The sequence below is a fragment of the Capricornis sumatraensis genome, chromosome 2 (genome assembly GCF_032405125.1).
Source record: "Capricornis sumatraensis isolate serow.1 chromosome 2, serow.2, whole genome shotgun sequence".
Classification (NCBI taxonomy): domain Eukaryota; kingdom Metazoa; phylum Chordata; class Mammalia; order Artiodactyla; family Bovidae; genus Capricornis; species Capricornis sumatraensis.
Genome location: NC_091070.1, coordinates 11,864,585 through 11,886,249, shown reverse-complemented (window position 1 = coordinate 11,886,249; position 21,665 = coordinate 11,864,585). Strand labels below are relative to the sequence as shown.

The window sequence follows — 21,665 nt, the reverse complement described above, 5'->3', positions numbered from 1 at the left end:
AAGGAGATGTGCTGCAGTGTTTGAAGGCAAGAGCATCTGATCTCCAAAGAATCAGAAGATCTCTTCTCTAGTTGTATTTGTAGGTACTTTTGTTATGTTGCTTTAAAAAAAAAAAAAAAACAACAAATAGGTAAAGCTCAAATGAGCACAGCATGGTCCAGATGGTGTTTAAAGCTGCCCAAGTTTCTTTTATGTAACTTTCTCTTCCAAAGTGTGTTCCAGCTGGGAATCTATTGGGCTGTTGAAACTAACTTTGTCCCTTTTATGTTTCTGTTATTCTAACACACATACACACGCACGCTCGCACACACACATACAGACCCACACACAGGCGTGAACATGGCCCTTCCGGGTGTATGGCATTTCATTGCATGCAATGGGGCTGAAAAGATCTCTGCAGGGCTTTATTAACTGTCTCTCAGGCTAAACGTTTTATTCAGTCAAGAATTCTGCAGGGTGAATTTCAAAACAGAGAGCAGGATTCTGACCCACAGACAGGAACTCTTTGTAAGGCACCCACCTTCTCCTGGAGGCCTTTCTTAAGAAGAGGTGGAAGCAAGCATTTCCGTTCATCTCAAGTGCATACAGCAAAGGCCTCAGTCAGCTGTGTCCCCAGCAGTGAAAATTAGCTTAGTGTAGCAATTTCTTTAAATGCCTGGAACATATATTTCTTCTGAAATTAAACAAATAGCATGTGCTAGCTTTTGTGTAAAAAGACCCCTTTGTAAGGGCACCGTTAGTATATATTTGATTTGACTTGTTTGTCAAGAAACAGAGGTGGGTTTCCCTGGAGCCCCCTAACTTTTAATACCCACCTTCTCCACACTCACCCTGTGCTCCAACCAAACCAGATCCGTCTCTTATTCCCATCCCCTCCTCTCTGCTTTCATGTTTCTAGGCATTGATTTGTGCCATCCACGTGGACTGTCTATTCCCACCTCTGCCCACTATTATCCTCTCAAAGCCAAACCTAAAGACCATCATCTCCATGAATTCCTCCCTGCCATTCCCATCAGCATTTATAACCCTTTCCTCAAAGCCCTTGTCTTCCTTCTTGCCATTATTTAACGTTATTTATCCCAGACACGTTCCTTATGATCAGCTTCTTGAGGACTGAGATCATTTCAGGTGTCTTTTCTCAATTCAAAGGACTCTCTCCCTAGATAAATTCAGTGGATCCCCTTGGCGTCCTTAGCATCATCTGCTGAACAATCTACTTACCTCTGTCAAAATGATTGAAACACTGTGAGACCACTGAGTCAATAGCCACTACCCAAGAGCTCTGGTGACCTGAAGGCCAGCTGCATGCCCCTTAGCGGACTATCCTCTGCCCACAGCACAAAGCAGAGGGAGGCCTGGGACAGACCAAGCTGCCAGGACCCAGCTCCAGTGCTATGACCGCTGTCTGTTCTGAGGAATCAGTTCTCCTGCTGCACTGATTGTTGAAAACTGATGTCAAGTTTAGTATTATTCCTACTGATATTACAACCAGTGTGGCACCTACAGGAGACAGTTAAAGCCACATACTGTTCATGGAGTTGTGTCTCCCATTCACTTCTGCGGAGAACAATCTAGTGCTCTGAATAAGGACTGGGGATCCTTGAGCATTTTCCCAGTATAGCTGCAAAAGTAACAGAATTGCTACCCAAGCTTAAAATACAGCTAAAGCCATAGATATAGCCTATGATAAATATAGAGATAAACTTGTTTCACTGAGGAGTAACTAGGGAATTAGATTCCATTTGGACCTCTAGGTGATGAACAATTGGAAGCCTATTAAAGCTATTTTAAATGCAAGCATTTATTGCCTTTTCCTGTAAGATATAACTTATGTGGGAAAGAGTCTTGCCCAGTGTTTTCCTGGCTATACCGCCTATGAAGATATTTAAAACCTGAAGTGTATTTATTCTGCATTTAACAATGTTTAGAGACTGCCTTGTGTGTTAATGTGTGCTCTGTGAGTAGGACCATATCAATGATCTCCCCCTGCATGCATTAATGTGTGCATTGGAGGGAAGGAAAGCAAGGAACGATAAACTGTGTTAACGGTGCAGTGTTCAAGGAAGATTTATCTAAGAAAGAACAGTCTGGTGCATTAATGTGAATATTCAAAGATAGATGTTTATCTTAATGGACTCAGAGGTACTTACAAACAGTATAATTGCTGCAGTCATTTTAGAGGGCATTTATTCAGAGCGATTGCACTTCCTCTTTCTTTTTTATAAAGAATTCTACTGAAACGTTTAAGTGACAACAGGACTAGCGTGGCCAAAGAGCCCTAGGTTGGTTTTTCCTGGGCTCTGCTCAGTCAAGCCGATTTGGAACGATGAGAAGCAAGACCCAAATCTCTTTGAGGGACACTTACTGGACTTTTTGCAAAAACTAGTCTATTAAAATTTTAAATTGCCCCAATTTCCAGAATGCTACATGATATTTGACTTACTTTATGCCTACAGTCCTACAAATAAGGAATTGACTCCTTGGTACGTGGTTGTAGAATGGCAAGATGGGTTCTTTAGTGTCTTTTCTGGACCAAAGGAACACTTTGTATCTTGAAAGCCAATATAGTCTTCCAGAGAAACTCCTGTTCTTGAGGAACAACTTAGAAAGGTATTGCTGTCTCTGACACCTTCAAAGGTAAGAATTAATGATAATCTGACAAGGATGGGGAACAGACCGCCTCTCCATCCCTCTTCCACTCTTCAAACCTGACTCTTGGCTTGCCCAATTCTGTTTAAGTCAAAAGACATTCCCTGAGTATCTCCTTTTCATTGAAAGATCTATTATGCACCTAAGCTCCAGTCCACTGCAATAAGAGTCCTGTGGGTGATTTCAAACTAATAATAAATAATATCACAATATTAACAGCACATCACAAAATAGTAACATCTCTGAGTCACTGATACCTATTTCAAGCCACATAATAATAGCATGAGGTAAATGTCCTCTCAAATTTCAGTTCAGTTCAGTTCAGTTCAGTTCAGTCGCTCAGTCGTGTCCAACTCTTTGCGACCCCATGAATCGCAGCACGCCAGGCCTCCCTGTCCATCACCAACTTCCGGAGTTCACTCAGACTCACGTCCATCAAGTCCACGATGCCATCCAGCCATCTCATCCTGGGTCGTCCCCTTCTCCTCCTGCCCCCAATTCCTCCCAGCATCAGAGTCTTTTCCAATGAGTCAACTCTTCGCGTGAGGTGGCCAAAGTACTGGAGCTTCAGCTTTAGCATCATTCCTTCCAGAGAAATCCCAGGATTTCCTTCAGAATGGACTGGTTGGATCTCCTTGCAGTCCAAGAGGAAACTGGAAGACAGAGCTGTTATAGTCATCCTGGCCTCTCTTCCCAGGGGCCGAACTGATTGTTTCAGACCCCAACACAATACTCTTTCCTGATATTATAGCTGGTTATAGATGACACCCCTTCCTTCTCTCAAGTAGCAATTAAGCAGAAGGGAATGTAAACCAGATATGCATCATAAGTCAGAATGTAATAAATATGTTCAGTGAGATTTTAGAAAGTACTGAGTTAGCATGCTAGAGTATTTTATTTTTCAGCCATAGGATCAGGGCAAAGCTGCATGAAAAATGAATTTAGGCTGGGCTCTAAAGAAGGTTATATAGAAGTTTACCAGCTTTAAGTGGAATGAAATGCAAATAGAGCTGGGGAAGGAGTGATAGAAGCCAGAGCATTGTCAGGAACTTATCAGACTTGTTTAAGGCATGGCAAACATTTATTTAATAGTCAGAATGTAGAAGTGCTCATGGGACAAATGGTAGCAAAATATAGTGCTACAGAGTTACTTTGGGGCCCAGAGGTGGAGGATCTTGAATGAAAAAGATAATTAAGTTTAGACTTTATTTGATAAGCGGTGGGATAGATTTGGACCAGGAGAGTGGCGTGTTGAAAGCCTTGTTTTTAATCTAGTGACACTTTGGAGGGTTTGTTAAAGAGACAGGGGCAGGGGGTCTGGTTAAAGAATCTCAAGATTCATCCAGGTAAGCAGCCAGGCCAGTAGAAATGAAAAGCAGAGTGACATTTAAAATATTAGAGATGGGCTTTCCTGAACGTGGTGCCTGGAGTATCATGCTGAGCAGGGAAGACTCAAAGATGAGTCTGAGGGTTTGGGCTCTTTCCTGGAGAGCAATGACATGAAAATCAGAGGCAAGAAAGGCAGCCGTGGGAGGAACTGATCAGTTCAGTCTGGGATATGTTGATTGCAGATACTCACAAGATTTTCAATTGAAAATATTACTAAGGTAAAATGTTTCTCTCTCCTTACCCAACATTAGAATGAGCTCTCCTCTTTTGAGTCCCTTTTGGAATCTCATTAGACCACAGAATTGGCATATTGAAGAATACTGTAATTACTATGGCAATTTCCAGGTTCTGGTCCTGGATATTATTAAAATGCCCCCCACCCCCCGCACCAGTGAGTTGCTGCTTAGTCGCTCAGTCGTGTCCAGCTCTGCAACCCCATGGACTGTAGCCTGCCAGGGCACCTCTGTCCATGGGGGTTCTCCAGGCAAGCATACTGGAGTGGGTTGCCATGTCCTCCTCCATGGGATTGTCCCACCCCAGGGATGGAACCCAGGACTCTCACCTTGCAGGCGGGTTCTTTACCAGCTGAGCCACCAAGGAGGCAGAAGCAGAGACCCCCTCACATGGTGCTCTGCATCATCTCCATCTCTGGCTCTCTGTTCTCTGTGGACTGCTCTCTCTGTTACGATTGTGTTCAGCTCTAGTTAGGGCTTCCCTGGTGGCTCAGTGGTAAAGAACCTGCTTGCCAATGGGTTTGATCACTGGGTCAGGAAGATCCCCTGGAGAAGGAAATGGCAACCCAGTCCAAATTTTCTTGCCTGGGAAATCCCATGGACAGAGAGCCAGGCAGGCTACAGTCCGTAGGGTCACAAAAGACTTGGACACAACTTAGCAACTAAACAGCTACATTGAAAACAAACATTTAACCTGAAGTGACTGAAGAGGAGATAAATTTTCTCACTTAACCAGATGGAGTCTAGAAGGTGGAAAACTGCTTGTTTGGACTCATCACAGATCTGACAATATACGAGTCAGTTCCTCTGTTCCTTCTCCTGTCTCTTGCACTTGCCACCTCATGGCCGCAAGGTGGCTGCTGCAGCTCCAAATATCCCATCCAAACTCAAGAAGAGGGGAAAGCAGTTGGCCTAGCCAAGTCACCATCTTTTTTTTTTTTCTAATTTATTTTTTAATTGGAGGCTAATTACTTTACAACATTGTAGTGGTTTTTGCCATACAGTGACATGAATCAGCCATGGGTCTATATGTGAAAGTCATTCTCTTTTATTAAGAATAGAATAAGCATTTCCTGAACTCCTCAAAGACTTGCTTTATCATCACTTTGCCCTGATCAATGCCATATGGCCACCACTAGTTGCAAAGGAGGCTTGCTTAGGCTGGTGACATTGCTGCTAGCCCTGGAACGGAGGAAAAGTGGGACAGGTATTGATTATGTCTCCAATATTTGTCTTTGACGATGCACTGTAAAATACTTTGAGGGCAGGGATTGTGTTCCCTCAGCCCTCTCCCACCAAGAGCCCCTGGTGGCCTCCTCCTCACCAGGCACTTTTCTGGATATATAGGAGTCTGGAATGGAAAGTGCTTGAGAAACCAACCCTGGTCTAGTATGCTAAGAGTTACTTTTGTGTTTTTGTTCCTCTGAGCAGCCTTAGGAAAGTAGGAGCTTCTGGAAAAATGTTAAAGAAGCTGTTTTTCAGTAACTCTCAAAAAAAAAAAAAAAAAAAAAAGAGAGAGAAGGAAGTGAAAAGATGCCGTGCTGGGAGGAAATCTATGCTGCTGCAAAAATAGAATAGGGCTCAAGTACCTTCTTCAGTAATGAATGCATGAAAAGAAGCTTCTTAAATTATAAATGTGATTTCTCTTGTTTATTGCCCAGTAATCCTGTTCTATTGATTTCTGTTTATTTCCAATCACCTAGAATCAGAAGCTGGGTTGCTTAGAGATCTTGATCCCTAAAAGATTGTCATTAAAGCTACTCTGCTGTATTTTGCCGTTTATTTTCTGCTCGAAGTGATTGAATCAATACAAACACAGACAAAACACTTTTTCCTTTGCTCCCTAGAAGACTAAGGGGGGGAAACCTACAGAGAAGCTAAATAAAGATGCTTGGATAAAAAGACATCCTGTCAAATGACATATTGATTTCTTTCAAAGAGGCCAAGTGTAAATTAAAAATATTCTTCTGACACAGTTTTTAAAGATGCCACTGACTCAGCAGAGTCAGGACTTAACTGATTTTCTCTTCCGAGAGGGCCAGGTTAGAAGGGCAGCGCATTCTTCCTAGGACTGGCCATCTCCCCCTTTCTAGGACCGGCCATCTCCCCGGGATCTCAGAGGGAAGTCCGCCTCAGGCGGTGCGAGCAGAGTTCCCCAGTTCTGTCTGATCCGTTCTCGGTTCTGGTGTTGAAACCCACCACTGCCTCTGTCTATGTTCAAAGAGGTACAAACTTTCCAAAAATTGTGCTAACATGGTTCTTTTTTCAAGTGGTTGCATTGAAACTCTTCTCAGAATGGGGAAGAAATGGGAATAACCAAGGCATGGGACTTACAATGGGATATTATTTGGAATGTGAATAAACACTGGTCTAGAAAGATCTGGAGGAGAGGAGAGGCCAGAAGCAGGGACCGTAGAGGAGCCATCCCAGTGTAGGGGCCATCCCAGTATAGGAGCTGTCCCAGTACAGGAGCCATCCTAGCAAGAGTCCTTTCTCCCAAAGTACTGTGGAGAGAATCAGGCTAGTCTTAGCCACCCTGCAGCCATGAGGCCAGGAGTAAAGGCACAAGTGATCCAGCAGCATAAACTATTTGCTATAATTTGAATTTCTGAAAACCACCTCAGACCTCTTTGGCCTGTTCGAAAACATTTTGCAGAATTGTTCTCAGGGGCAGCTGTGAAATCCACAGGAACCAGTGCAAAGTAAGAAAGAAGGAAGAAATATTAAGGGATGAATTCAATAAAAATGTTGGATTCATTTTACTCCCACCCAGGAGGGGCCCACAGACTCTTGTGCTTGTGTGGCATCGGAGGCTGTCTGTGTAGACGGGGTGGCTGGAACAGGGGTGGACCCACATATGCATCCCATCTGCTTGTGCACATGCTCCCTTCTCCTGTTGAACTTAGGAAACACAAATTCAAGAATAAAGTGGTTCAGGATTTCAAGATGGTGAAAGCAGAGCATTAAACCAAGCACAAGGTCCTTGCAAGCACAGACCCCTGTGTGACTACATAGGTCTCAGGCCTGGGATTACACCTGCTGTATTTCTGATACCTACTTTAATAATAAATGGGTGCCGTTGCTTATAAACTGAAACTGGAAAACATTGTTAGCCTTGCCTTCCATCAAAAATGATGAGAAATAAGTCGTTTTGGCCCTTCCCACATAGAAAGTCTCTTGTGTTTGGTTTTGTAAGTTGTTTTGAGGCTGTATAGAGCATGGGGTCATCCATTTAAGGCTGGTTGCAGCCTAGGAATGAGGAACTGACTTCTGGAGGGTAACTGAGTCCATCTGGGTTCCCAGTTTTCTCGTGGAACAATACCTGAAGACTTTCTCTAAGTTGGGACTTATAATAAAAATCAAAGAGCTGCATTTGAATCTGTCTCCCCATCTTTCTCTGTGGGAGGTTGGTACCGTCTTCCAGATACGAGTAACCAGGGATCGGTTTTCATTACCAAGCTGATCTCATTTGCATTTTCTCTCTCTTGAGGTTTGATATCAGGTTCTTGAGCTGGCCCTCATTGTCCGCTCCAGTTTGTTCTCAGGCTTACTCACCGCAGATCACCCTTAAGTGTCAGAGGCACAAACCTTGCTTCAACCACTGCTGTGGTTTTGACACCCATAGCTGACTTTTCTCACATTACATGACATGGCTGAACAGGAGGTTCTCTTTTCAGAGTAATGAGGAATAGACAACCTTGTCTTTGTATCTTACATTCAATCCATTGCATTTGACTGTTTGGGGTAAGTTTTCTGTGCCACATACTAAGTTCTGGATTATACTAATAGCTCTTCCTTCTTGTTCATTCTACATCGTCTTGAGCTTGCATTTCTTAGTTTCTTGTTTACTAGGCGTGGGCTTCAAACATGCTTAGTTTTGCAAGATAACGATCTTCAATTCTCCTCTACCCCCCAGACCTGTTGGATATTCACGTGTGTTGCACACTCTTTGGTGTAAGTGGCCTATCACTGACAAAATAAAGACAAGGTTATGTTTGGTCCCCAGCATTTGGCTGTTGCCTTGTTCCTTTCTCTTCTGCTCAGCTGGCATGCCTCAGTTCATCTTAAGACCGAAAACGGAGACCCACTGCTACTTGCTTTGGACTGAGTGGCTATGTTATGTCTTTTTTCAGACTTGTGGACCAAAATCTAGGACTGGCTTTGTTCTGTGACTTCTTGCTATCCTCTAATGTTAGGGCTTATTAAGTCTTCTAAGCTGTGCTCTCAACCTGCCAGGAAGGGCCACGTCTCCTGTATTCAGTGATAAGGTTAAGCAACGAAAAAGAGGGCCAAGAGGAAGATGAGTTCACAAAGATATATGACTTTACTTTTCCTTGTTTTTTTCCCCCAAACCCATTCCTTCTTCCTGAACTGTGGAGCAAGAAACAATAAACATGGATAAATGACTCATACCATCAAAACACAGTGATGCTCTCCAGAATCCAGACTATTTAGAATTTCAACAACCATTGACTGATGCCTGTGTCACTGTGGGTCATGTTAATATTTAGCCTTGGTCCCTCATCCTCTAAAAACAGATGCTTGACTTTGGTATTATCATTAGGATAAAGACCTCAGCTTAGAAATTAATCTCCAACTCAAAAAAAAAGGAGAGAGAGAAAGGCCAGGGAATAAGAAGGTGAGCAAGCAGGAAACATAGGTTAGGTCATTGGAAAGTGAAAGTCTCTCAGTCCTGTCTGACTGTTTGCAATCCCATGGACTGGAGCCCCTCAGGCTCTTCTGTCCATGGAATTCTCCAGGCAAGAATACTGGCATGGATAGCCATTCTCTTCTCCAGGGGATCTTCCCAAACCAAGGATCAAACCCAGGTCTCCTGCATTGCAGGCGGATTCTTTACCATCTGAGCCACCAGGGAAGCCCTAGGTCTTTGGAGCTTGAGCTCCATTTGTTCGCATTCCTTTGTCATGGTTAGACCCTCCGTACTCCAAACAAGGTTTGTGGTGAAAGCCGGAAGAGTTTACAGGGGAACACAGCCAAGCCTTTCTGATGAGCAGTCCTGGAGAGGGCTGCACCAATAAGAAAAGCATCCATTAAAGCCAGACCTTTGTGTGTACATAATCAATAGGCTCTTGATCTAGATTCCTGAAGATGTGTCTGGTTGGGTAGGTGTGGTTTTTTTTTTATTTTCTTGGAGGTTTTTTTTTTTTTTTTTCCCCCTGCCTTCTAAATAATATGTAATTTCTCCGGGCCAAGAAATAAATTGAAAGGATTTAGAGGGATTTGCTTATCAGTGGAACACCACGTAGCATTACATTCCTCCTGCTTTGGGGAAGGTACATTGAAGTTTGGTTAATCTTCTGTGGTTCAATACTCCTCTTCCCTCTGTCAGGCTGCCTTGAACAACAGATAGATTAATCCCCCTTTACCCACTCTCTTCTCCCTCCTCCCTCTCCTCTCTCTTGATCCACCCTTTTTTTTTTTTTTTTGAGCAGATGGAAGAAAAATCTTAAAACTGAAAAGAAAAAGAAAAAAAAAGATATTGCATCACATTTATTTATATAATCCTACAGGACTTCAAGGATAGAAATAAAGGACTCCAATCTTTGGTAAAAGTTTGGCTGAGCTTAGCTTGGTTTTTATACTGTTAATTAAATCTTGAGTCTACAAACGGATTTCCTTAAAGGTTAATTCATTAGAGCAATTTATTATAAATCATGTCATTCTTTATTCTCCTCCAATATGTATGTGGAGTGGGGTGGGGGAGAGGAGCAATGTGGAGGCTGTTGACAGTGGGCAGAGTTTAAAGGGAAGCTGGTGATACCTTGGCTTGGATTCCTATACAATCTACCATCTTTAATGATAATGAATAACTGATAAATATTTTGCAGTAAATGCCACTGATGAGCCTCATATTAATTTCAATTTTTGTATTATAGTTGATGGTTTAGCATGACTCGATGTGTTCTTGCTGGGCCTGGCTCCCGTCCTAGCAGTTTATAAACTCCACGAGGACAGAGACTGGCTCAGTCTAGCCCCTCAGCACAGTGACTGACGCATGATAGGCCGTTGGTCAATGTTTGTTGAGGGAAGACTGATTGAATGAACAAATACATACATCTATAAAATTGTATAGCCAGAAAACTGAGGGTTTTGTTGGTTTGTTGCTTGCTTCTATTTTTTATATTCAGTTTTCTGACAGAGCTTAGTTTTAATTAACTAATTTGGTCATGCTGAATGCAATGTCTGTAGCCCAGGGCACTTCTCTTAAAAGCTTCTCATTCTAAGGAAATATGAGCCAAGTAAAATATGGGTGTAGTCATATCTTACTTGGCAAGGGGTTATCTCCAGATAGAGAAAAGAAAGGAATATCTTGGAAAACCACAATGACATGAACTCCAGAAGACTTTTAAAAAATTCAGTGTTGCTCCCTGTTATATGTAAAATGGATAACCAACAAGGACCTATTGTATAGCACAGAGAACTCTGCTCAAGGTTATGTGCCAGCCTGGATGGTAGGGAGGTTTGGGGGAGAATGGATACATGTATGTGTTTCCCTGAGTCCCTTTGCTGTTCACCTGAAACTATCACAACACTGTTAAGCGGCTATACCCCAAGACAAAATAAAAAATTTAAAGTTTGAAAAAAATAAAATAAAACTCAGTGTGGTTCCAGTAAAGATACCTACACAGAGGTGGGGCTCAAGGGTTATTCAGAAAGTGTCCTCTCCAGGCTAAACTTTGCCTTTAGTTTTCGTTTTTCTGAACCTGCCTCATGACATGCCCCTGTCTTTTACACTTGAGTGTGCAAGGAGATCCAACTAATCCATTCTGAAGGAGATCAGCCCTGGGATTTCTTTGGAAGGAATGATGCTAAAGCTGAAACTCCAGTACTTTGGCCACCTCATGCGAAGAGTTGACTCATTGGAAAAGACTCTGATGCTGGGAGGGATTGGGGGCAGGAGAAGGGGACGACCCAGGATGAGATGGCTGGATGGCATCACGGACTCGATGGACGTGAGTCTGAGTGAACTCCGGGAGATGGTGATGGACAGGGAGGCCTGGCGTGCTGCGATTCATGGGGTCACAAAGAGTCGGACACGACTGAGCAACTGAACTGAGCTGATTCAAATGATTTATTTCATTTTCTCATAATGGTATTGGTTGCTTCTTTTGAAGATGACTATAAAAAGGATGTTAAGAATAAAGTGAGGATATAAGGACTTCTGGTGGTCCAGTGGTTGAGACTTTGCCTTCCAATGCAGAGGGTGTGTGTTTGATCCCTGTTCAGGGAAATAAGATCCCACATGCCTCCTGGCCAAAAAACCAAAACATTAAACAGAAGCAATATTGTAACCTGTTCAACAAAGACTTCACAAATGGTCCACATGGAAAAACTCTGAAAAATAAAGTGGGATGGAGATAATCATGCCCGTACAATCTTCCCATGATTTAAGGACTATTTTAGGGTTGGGTTTGAACTGAAGGAAGTGGTGGGGTTGATGGTGAAGAAGAGAGGGATGAGATAATCACTTCTTACAAATTTGCCCAAGTTCCAGGGTTTTACCTTTGGTGCAGTCTAAAAATCCTCCAGTAGTTTGTGTGTGTAATGGGGAAGGGGTAGCTACTGGCATTGCTCAAAGGTTGAACTATGCAATGGCAACAATTTGATGGAGAATAGCTTAGTAAATACATTTAAATTGAGGTGGTCAAAGTTTTCAAATATCATTAAAGATTATTGATTGATCTAGAGTTCTTATTTAATTAAAAGTATCCCAGACATTCTTTTTTTTTTTTTTTAAATAGAGTGAGACCTTCTGTCATATGAGGTACTGAGCTCCAGCTCCATCTCAGAGTGGAAGTATGGAGACAAGAAAACTAAAACACCAAGCATTTGAAGGAATTTAATTCTTTTTAGCATGAAGCAGCTGCAGAGATGTATGGCTGTTTTCTGTGGGACTTCAGAATATTTATGGGCCTTTCTCTTTTCCTTTTTTACTGGAAGAAAAGCGATCATCATTCTTGAGTGCGTTATTTATAATTTCATAAAGCTGTTCTGTGGCAGGACTTATTTTATCTTGCATTTAATCTCGGTCAAATAACCGTGCTTCCAAGGAGCTGGGTGGAAAAAAAAATTATTATTCCACCCCCCCCACCACCAAATGATTAGCTTATTCTCAGTAAAAGATAAAGAGCTAAAGGCTGGAATTTTGACATCACAAATAGGTACCTGGGCAGTAAGGAGGGAGAAGAGTAAAACTCTCTTAAACTGTTCAGACCATGGCAGCAGATATTTTTCTCTGTGCCAAATAATGGGTAACAATGAAGAATGGTGTAGAACCATCCCTATACTGAGATGAGGTAGAGCCTTTCAGAGTAAATAATTAGAAGCAGGTGATTATAGAAACAATAACTCATTGGTGGAAAATGAAAAGCCAGGCTTGTGAAACTGAGGGAATTGAAAGTAAATATACCTATAAATCTACCTGGGTGGACAGAGTTTTGAGCTTTCTTTTGTCCCAGTTTATTCTAAGGTAATTTCAATAAACATTGATAGGGGGGGGAAAAAGAATATAAATGCAATAAAAAATCTTTCAGGAAAGGAATAAAGAGGGCTCCTGCCAGAGAGATATTTTATTGAAAGTTATTATAATACCTATCTTTAGTTTTATGAGTCCTAATACAAAACCAAGTAATTTCAACATGTGGATTAAAAATATGAAATACATATTTTAAAACTGGGTAGTGTGAATTATTATTCTTAATATAGGACTTGGCTAATATATTGGGACAGAAGTATATTTTCCTCCCCTTGAGAAGGTGAGTAAAGGTCCTTCATCTGCATAGTGGTGAGGGTGGGGGTGCAGTCAGACTCAGGCCTGTGTTCTGAAACCACGTGTATCCGCTCCCTAAGGAAATGTGACTGATGACACCGGTGCGGTATGGGGAGGGGAAGAAGGAGAGGAGTCCGGGAGGGCAGGATATTAAATTCACGCTTATTATCCAAGTTTGCAAGAACAGCGCGATAACTCAGGGAGCTGTCATCCTGTCATCCTAGGACGCCTCTTCACTCTAGCGTCCTGTACTACTCCTGGGTATACAAATAAACTGTGCTTTTTCATGTCGCTGAGCCTTTGCAAAGACTGTCGATTTCACCTAGGATGCCCTTCTCCTCCCCAAAGCTCTCAGCTTTCCCCTGCTTCACTGCTGCCTGTCCCCGAGGGCTCATTTCCACATCCTCCTTGGCCTAGGAGCTCTCTCTCTTCCCCTGCAACCTGCTCCCTTAGTACCTGCTGCTGACTCTTATCAAAGCATTCAGTTTGCTCTGTCAGGATTGCCCGTTTACCAGACAGGCTCTTCAGAGACTGAATTCCCAGGGCGAAAGAACAGCTTTGTCTATCGCTTTATCCCTCCTGGTACAATGCTTGACACATAGGTGTTCAATAGATATTTATTAAATGGCATGAATATTAATAAATGATATATTAAAAAATGATACTGCTAATATATACTGTATTAATGTATTATATATAATATCGCAATAAAATATATTAATCAGGTATTAATGAAGGAATGAGTGAATGAATGAAAAAGCACCTTGATGATATAGTTACATATTGCTGAAGGTGGATCTAATCACTCAGCCACTGAAAAACAGACCAGGGACTACTTATGGATCTTCTAGTCTTCCTTGAATGATTTACAGATAATGTTGATATTTGACATATAGGAACCTCAGTATGTAAACACTTTAAGCTTAGCCATTGGGAATTATGAGAGTTTTAGACAATCATTGCGAGGAGAAAAAATGTTAAGATGACACGCAGGGCACCCTGATGAACATTTCTCACACAAGGACACAAATAGAGAAAGTTCCTAAGGCAATACTGCTATTTGAGAAGTGTGAATGGTGGGCAGTTAGAAATAGCAGATGTCTTTAAAATATCTCTACCCTTGGTTATTATGAGTACTGAAAATTAATATGTGTTAACTGCTTAGCACAAAGCCTGAATATAGCAAGTGTTTAAGTAGTAAATTAGTAGGCCTGATTTTAGAGAGTTCAAATATCTTTTTCCTCTCAAGAGGAAAACTGCTCTTCTTTCTAAGGAATTATGAATATTAATGAAAAACGACTGTGATTGTAAGAAAACAGATACACTCACCAACACACACACTCTCTCTCTCTCTCTCTCTCTCTCACACACACACACACACACATACATGCTACACACACAGCCTAGGGCTACTGCATTTTATTTAAGGAAAAAAGTCCATAGTTCCGTTCTAAATGCCTGTGATAGGTGTATCCAGAGTCTGTGAAATATTGCAATAGCCAAAGGTACTCCACCACCCATGGGAACCAATAGTTAAAGAAATGTGCCTTTTCTTCCAAGGATAAGAGTCAGACCCTGCATTCGCTTATAACTGGGAAAAGGTACAGACAAGAAATATTAAAAGCTCCTAAAAGCCTTGGGTTTTCTGAGAGTAATTTTGAATCAAATAGACATTACTTTAGGATGTGATCCTAAGTGTATATCCAAAAGCCTTTGTTTGTCATTTTTGCTGTTGTTTTCAGGTAGCAGAGACAGAAGTAGTTGTTTTTTTTTTTTTTTTTTTTTTTAATCCCTAAATAAAGTGATCTTAGTCCTGCCTTTTGCAAGTCAAAGCTTGCTGCCCCTGGCAGAGCATGCATTTCTGAAACCGCATGGTGTTCTGTGGCAGGCACGGCTGCATCCACTGCCAGGTTCTCCAGATAAACATTGTTTTCCACAATGGGCAAGGAGGGGGTTGAGATATTTGTAATTGCTTTGAGAATTTCAGTGGCTATGGCCATAAATGGTGATGGTGAAGTTTGAGAGACAGAAAGGAAAGGGTTGAATTCATATAAGACCCTTGCAGAATGTCAGGACCTACAGCCCTTGGAAACTGATCTCATCTTCCAATAAACTTTTAGTTTCTTGGCATGCTCTTCAGTATATTTTTCTTTATCAGTCTTCATGGCTGATCCAATCAGAAATGGTGTTTGTATTACTAGTGGAGGTCAGGAATTATCAACAAGGAAGAGCAGTTCTAATGGGGGATAAATCAGTAAAGATAGACTGCAAAGGCAGATAGCAAATCTATGTAAATTAGGAGTAGCGACCAGTTTGCATGTTCCTGTTGATTGGTTGATTGAGTTCGCTAGTTTTATTGTTTACTGAGCATGTACCATATGCCAGAAACAGAGTCTCACTTTTAACATTACTTTTAAACCACATGCCCAGGTAATGACAAAAGGCTCTATTCATCCCAGTTTAGAGATAAAAGTAACTGAGGCCTGAAGAGGGGAAGTAACTGGCTCTCCCAACTCACAGACTGTATGTTTAGGAGCTGGGATTTTCCAACTGTACTGTCTAGAGGCAGGCCCACTCTTCACGGCCTGGCGTCTCTGGTTCTTAGACACCATGCATAGGAGCTTCTGGCAAAATTTCCTTCTGTTGCCTGGGAGGAACATTGTTCTCATCCATACACATATTGAAAAAAAAAAAAAAAATCTCTGGGAAGAGGGGCATGGCCAGTTCACTTCACTGAAAGAAGAGGAGTGAGGATATGGATGAGCATAGGTGTGGGGCCTGCCTTGGGGGTTAGGGGCCCATTGTGGGCACAGAAATGGAGGTAGTGATAGAGAAGGGGAGTAGGGGTTGGGCCAGTGGCACTCAGACCACATAGGGGAGAATTTTTGTAGTATTGGAGGAGGCTGTGGGCCTGTTTAAGTGCTGTGGGCCCTTGGCAGGTCACAAGCCATTTCCATATTTAAGAGGAGGCTAAGAGGAAAGTGGGAAATAGTCTTCAACTGCAGAGCCTAGTACTTATCTTAAAAACCAAACAAAAACAAAAAAACAACTTTGCATTGTTTTTTGGCTGATAAAAATTCAGATAGTTTTTACAATGTTAAAGATTCCCCTAATATGTTAACACCTTTTCGGTTTCTCTTGAAGTTTTGCATTCTTTTCATACATTTGCTCAGTGGCCTTTTTAAACTTTTTTACCTGGCCTTCAATTCTTAAGGTGAACTTGCTAGATTTTCATTAACTCAGCAGTTTTCATTCATTTCCAGTGACCAAAGCTAGTTAAGCCCTAGATGGGCCATTCTGTAAGGTCCTTATAATCAAGTCACCAACAATTAATTTCCGATTGATTACTTGTTAAAAATGCATTCTCAACCTTAAGGAGATTTTTAGGCCGTTCCCCCTCAAGTGCTCTTTTCCATAAAATTTTAATATCAGGTATACAGTATATTTGTTTAAGAACTGTGGGCCCTTGGCAGGTCACAAGCCATTTCCATATTTAAGATCCTCCCCCTTTTGCCCACAACAATTATTGCTGAGTGGTGTCATCCCCATAGAAAATGCATGCCTTAGAACTATCAGTGATTGTGTTATCATTGTTGTTTAGTCACTCTGTGACCCTGTGGACGGCAGCATGTCAGGCTTCCCTGTCCTTCACTGTCTCCCAGAGTTTGTTCAGACTCATGTCCAGTGAGTCTGTGCTTGCTATCTAACCATCTCATCCTCTGTCATCCCCTTTTCTTCCTGCCTTTAATCTTTCCCAGCATCAGGGTCTTTTTCCAATGAGTTGGCTCTTTGCATCAGATGGCCAAAGTGGTGGAGCTTCAGCTTTAGCATCAGTCCTTCCAATGAATATTCAGAGTTGATTTCCTTTAGCATTGACTGATTTGATCTCCTTGCAGTCCCAGGGACTCTCAAGAGTCTTTTCCAACATCACAGTTCAAAAGCATCAGTTCTCTGGAGCTCAACCTTCTTTATGGTCTAATTCACATCCATATGTGACTACTGGGAAAACCATAGCTGTGACTGTACTTTGCCAGCAAAGTGATGTTTCTGCTTTTTAATATACTGTCTGGGTTTGTCATAGCTTTTCTTCCAAGGAGCAACTGTGTTTCAAGTTCACGACTGCAGTTACTGTCCGCAGTGAATTTGGAGCCCAAGAAAATAAAATCTGTCACTGTTTCCACTTTTTCCCCTTCTATTTGCCATGAAGTGATAGGACTGGATGCCATGTTCTTCTTTTTTTGAATGTTGAATTTTAAACCAGCTATTTCACTTTCATTCTTATCAAGAGTTTCTTTAGTTCCTCTTTGCTTTCTGCCATTAGAATGGTATCATCTGCATGTCTGACGTTGTTGATATTCCTCCTGGCAATCTGGTTCAAAACTGGTAAATGGGTCCATCAAGATGGTATATTGTCACCCTGCTTCTTTAACTTATATGCAGGGTACATCATGCAAAATGCCAGGCTGGATGAATCACAAGCTGGAATCAGGATTGCCGGGAGAAATGTGGCCTTTCCCCTATATCTACCTTTGCATCTGCACAGTTAATATTTATTCTCTTACCACCTCCTTCCCTAAATGACGGGAAAGGGACCTATACTGGCCCTATCACAGCCAGAAACTCCAGAGAGTGAGCTTATGATCTCTCTAACACAAATAGTGATACTGCAAGACACAAATCCCAGCATCAGTTGCTGGAAGTGAAATGCACATGTCACTAGTGTCTAATTGAAAATAAAAATAGAATGTTTGCAAAACCTTTTTCTATTAACTATAAGGAGGAGAGCGGGGGTTGAAGTATCTCCTTGACAAGTGTAGAATAAAGATCAAGAATGTGGTTTAAGGCACCTCTCTGCCCCTGTCAATTAAGTGAAATCAATTACCTAATGTGGTTTTTCTACTGTGCTTTGCTGTGTTCAGCGATTCTATGCCTCCTATGTCTATTTCAAGAAGGACATTGTCTGGAAACACTAAGCATATGGGTTGTCATGCGTATTCATTTTCTAGGGCTGCCATAACAAAGGACCACAGACAGAGTGGCTTAAACCAGAGGGATTTATTTTCTCACAGCTCTAGAAACTGGCATTCTGAAGTCGAGATGTCAGGGGTCCAGTTTCCTCTGAGGCCTCTCCTCCTGTCTTCTTTCTCCTGTGCCTTCCCGTGGTCTCCCCTCTGCGTGTGTGTGTGTGTGTGTGTGTGTGTGTGTGTGTGTGTGTGACACAATCTCTTCTTTTTGTAAGGAGAGCAGTCATGTTGGATTTACTTACCCAAATGACCTCCTTTTAACTTCTTTACCTCTTTAAAGACCCCATCTCCAAATACCAGTCACATTCTGAGGTACAAGGGGGTTAGAACTTCAACATACGAATTTGGGAGAGGACACAGTTCGGTCCATAGCATCCTGTAAGAAGGGGATGCAAGAAGCCTACAGGAGCTACAAATGCCAGTTTTAAATAAGATGTATGTGTTCAGATCTTCACTATGTGTTTTACCAGCTGTGAGTCTTTTAGCAACTCACTTAACCTCTCTGAACTTCAGTTCTCTTTACAAATATAATAATTATCCCTGTCCCGAAGGCTCAGTGTGAGAATTGTGTCTCATTAATTAGTAATAACTATAACTAGTAAGCCTGTATATGTGTCTAGCAGAGCATCTGACTTGTAATTGCTTTTCCTCTTGAATATGGATTGAGACTTCAGTGCCTCAGGAATAATAAGACTAGCAAGTCACTTAATACTAAACATCAGCAAGTAGAAAGCAATGAGCATTTGTTGAACAACTGCTGTATTTTGAATACTCATGCACAAAGTAGGACAAAAGCTTGGTTTTTAGACAAGAGCTGTAGATTAATGATTGATGGGTTGATTTAAAGAGTATTTATCGTGCACGTAGTATATACCAGGTACAGAAAGTAGTCTTCTTATTTACTGTCTAGCAAGGGCCCTTCTCACTGACCATGCCCACAGTCCTTTATATTTCTTGCAGCAGCAGATTCCCTGTCTTTGGGTAATTTCTGCAGGATTCAATAGAAAAAAAAAAAAATTATTGAAAATTGAATTACCACTGTTACAATCAGAAATTTTGTGCTCTCTTCAGATACAGCCTTACCTGTGTCCAGAGGCTGTCTTGTAGTGTCTGTCCGCTGGTCCACATTACTAATTCAGCTAATTGCAGCAATTACACGAAGAAATCGCTGATGGCGAGAGAAGTCATTATGCTATCCCTGAACAGACTGCCTTCCACGGCGTTCATTAATTATGCCAGCCTATAGATTGGCGACCACCAAATCATACACTTGAGACCACACACCATATGCCTGAAACTCTCGCCACGCTGCCAAGCGTTTCTGTGTTGGCTTGCTCTCTTGTATTGCCACCATCTGCAATAGCCCTTCTCCTGCCCTTCTGATTGTCAAAATTGAAATTAAAGTCAGGATAGAGTCAGGCTGCAAATGTGATCTACAGGGATGGGATAGACTTGAGCCTTCTGGAACCACCTTGGGTTACTCAGCTTCCCATGAGACCCACCCAGAGTATGTGGACCCAGAGCCATCCACAGCTATACAGGAGTTAAAATTCTCTACCCTACAACATGCCCTCTTTAGAGACGAGAGACAGTAATGATGACGGAGGCAGGACACAATGATAAGTCTTTGGTGCTTTTGTTCATTGGTTTCCTTATCTCTCTCTCTTCCCCCATCTCATTATTTTTTCTTTGACATGCACAGCCAACATCAGATGACCTTGTTTCATCTGCTGAATGTTCAAGCGATGACGAAGACTTCGTTGAATGTGAGCCGAGTACAGGTAGGTTAGGTCAGTCTTGTTTTGCTTGCTTTATTTTTTCATTTGCAAAAAACAATACATACATATATGTGAATATACATGTGTTTTATATATATTATAGTGTGTTAGTGTGTGTATTTCCTATATCTATATATGTATGCAAATACATATATAAATATCACTGTATAGTCGAAAGCATCAAATCCCATGGAAGGAGCTGTAAGACCCCGGGGAAATTTAAAGTCACTTCCTTGACTAGCTAAAGAAGACTCAATAGGACATAACATTGAGCAGTTAGATACCCAGATTAACCACCAGAAGAAACAGGAAATGTGTAGCAGCCAGTGGCAGCTATGAAATTGACAGGGGGTGAGGGCAGGAAGACTTCTATATTGGATTGACATCAAAAACAACAAAAAAACAAAAACATAAAGCCAAAGTGGAGCCACAAAAGTCATTTAATCCTCATGAACTGTTCTGACTCTTAAGTGGCAAACAAAACAAAACCAAAAAACAACCAAAAAAAAATTTTTTTTTCCATGGGATTTCAACAGCAGTTAACATGGTATTATATTTATACTAATTTTGTTCATTGTGTGTTTAGAGAATTTGTGCAACAGTATAGCATAGTAAATACAAAATTAGTACAGAACCATGCCATGTCAACGGCTGTGATGCTTCAAAATGTATCTACTGTGCTGAAGTTGAGAGGACTTTGGCAATTAGCAGCTTCAGTGTGTTCCCCATTTGCACCCAGATACATTTCAATGTTTTATGGTCTTTCTTTATAGTGAGCTATATACGATATAATGTCCAGCAGGCAACTGCAGTCCCTAACTATTTCCTATCAACTCTCCCAAGTCGTCTGTTTTGAGACTTGCTATAAGTTAAAATTTTACATTTATATATGTAATAGAGAACAGATATCATCGAATTTCTGTGTATGTTTAATAGCATTTCAAAGCTGGAGTTGGGCTAGGATCTTATTTCTTCAAAGGCTAAGAGAAATAAATAGAATTTTCTAGTTGATTGCTTGGGTTGCTTTACTTTTATTTTCCTTTTCTTTAAAAGAAAAGGAGAGCTGTTAAACATTTTTTTGTTGTTAATTCTAGAGAAATTTAAGATTCATGAAAAAATATTAGTATAACAAAAGTAAAATCTTTCATTTGTTACCCTAAAATGATTTACAAATTTTGTAGAAGCCTGACTGCTTGGTGTCTTGCAAGTGGCTTTGGATCCAGGAAGTTCTCTGGGTTTCTGTTCTTAGCATAGGGACAAAATAGTGATATGTAGGGCCTTTTCTTACTGGAGTGTGTTCCGTTTCTTTGGAAGCTCAGTTGTGTGGGAGGAAAGTAAGTATGACCTGGTTAGTCAGGGTTTTTTTTTTTCAGACTTTGAGTCATAATATGGTATTAAGTGAGGTTTTAACTCTAAAGGGAGAATGCATCCAATCCACACCAGAACAGATTTTCATTCACTCATTTAATAAATATTTCTGAGCCCTCAGGCAGGATACAGTGCATCTCCAGATTTGAATCCTTCCTCTTCTAAGGGTTTTCACAAATGAGCTGTTAGAAAATAGAATATAGAGCTTTACTATCTAAACTACCTCTCCCGCAGAATTCAGTTCAACAAATATTTTTTGAGGGTCCCTAGTGTATGCCAGGTATGTGTAAGATGTTAAGAATTTAGCTATGAATATGGCATGATCTCCAAGACGTATGTTAAATTAATTGATTGGGGCCGATAATTTAAGATACTTAGACTTTAATTTGGATTCCCTATTTACCCTTTATCTGGTTTTCTTGCTTTCATAGCA

At 41.3% G+C, this 21,665-nt stretch overlaps 1 protein-coding gene across 8 annotated transcripts in view; it reads left to right on the top strand.

The window, feature by feature from the left end:
* NRXN3 (neurexin 3) overlaps positions 1-21,665 on the top strand; it is a 1,763,013-nt gene that overhangs the window by 1,680,044 nt on the left and 61,304 nt on the right. For 4 of the 8 annotated variants that reach the window (XM_068964453.1, XM_068964454.1, XM_068964458.1 and 1 more), the window contains one exon: positions 19,789-19,867. In XM_068964453.1, coding sequence (XP_068820554.1) covers positions 19,789-19,867 — 79 coding nt within the window. Of the gene's footprint in view, positions 1-19,788; positions 19,877-21,665 lie in introns of all 8 variants that reach the window. The other 4 variants (XM_068964455.1, XM_068964456.1, XM_068964461.1 and 1 more) reach the window with 1 other exon arrangement.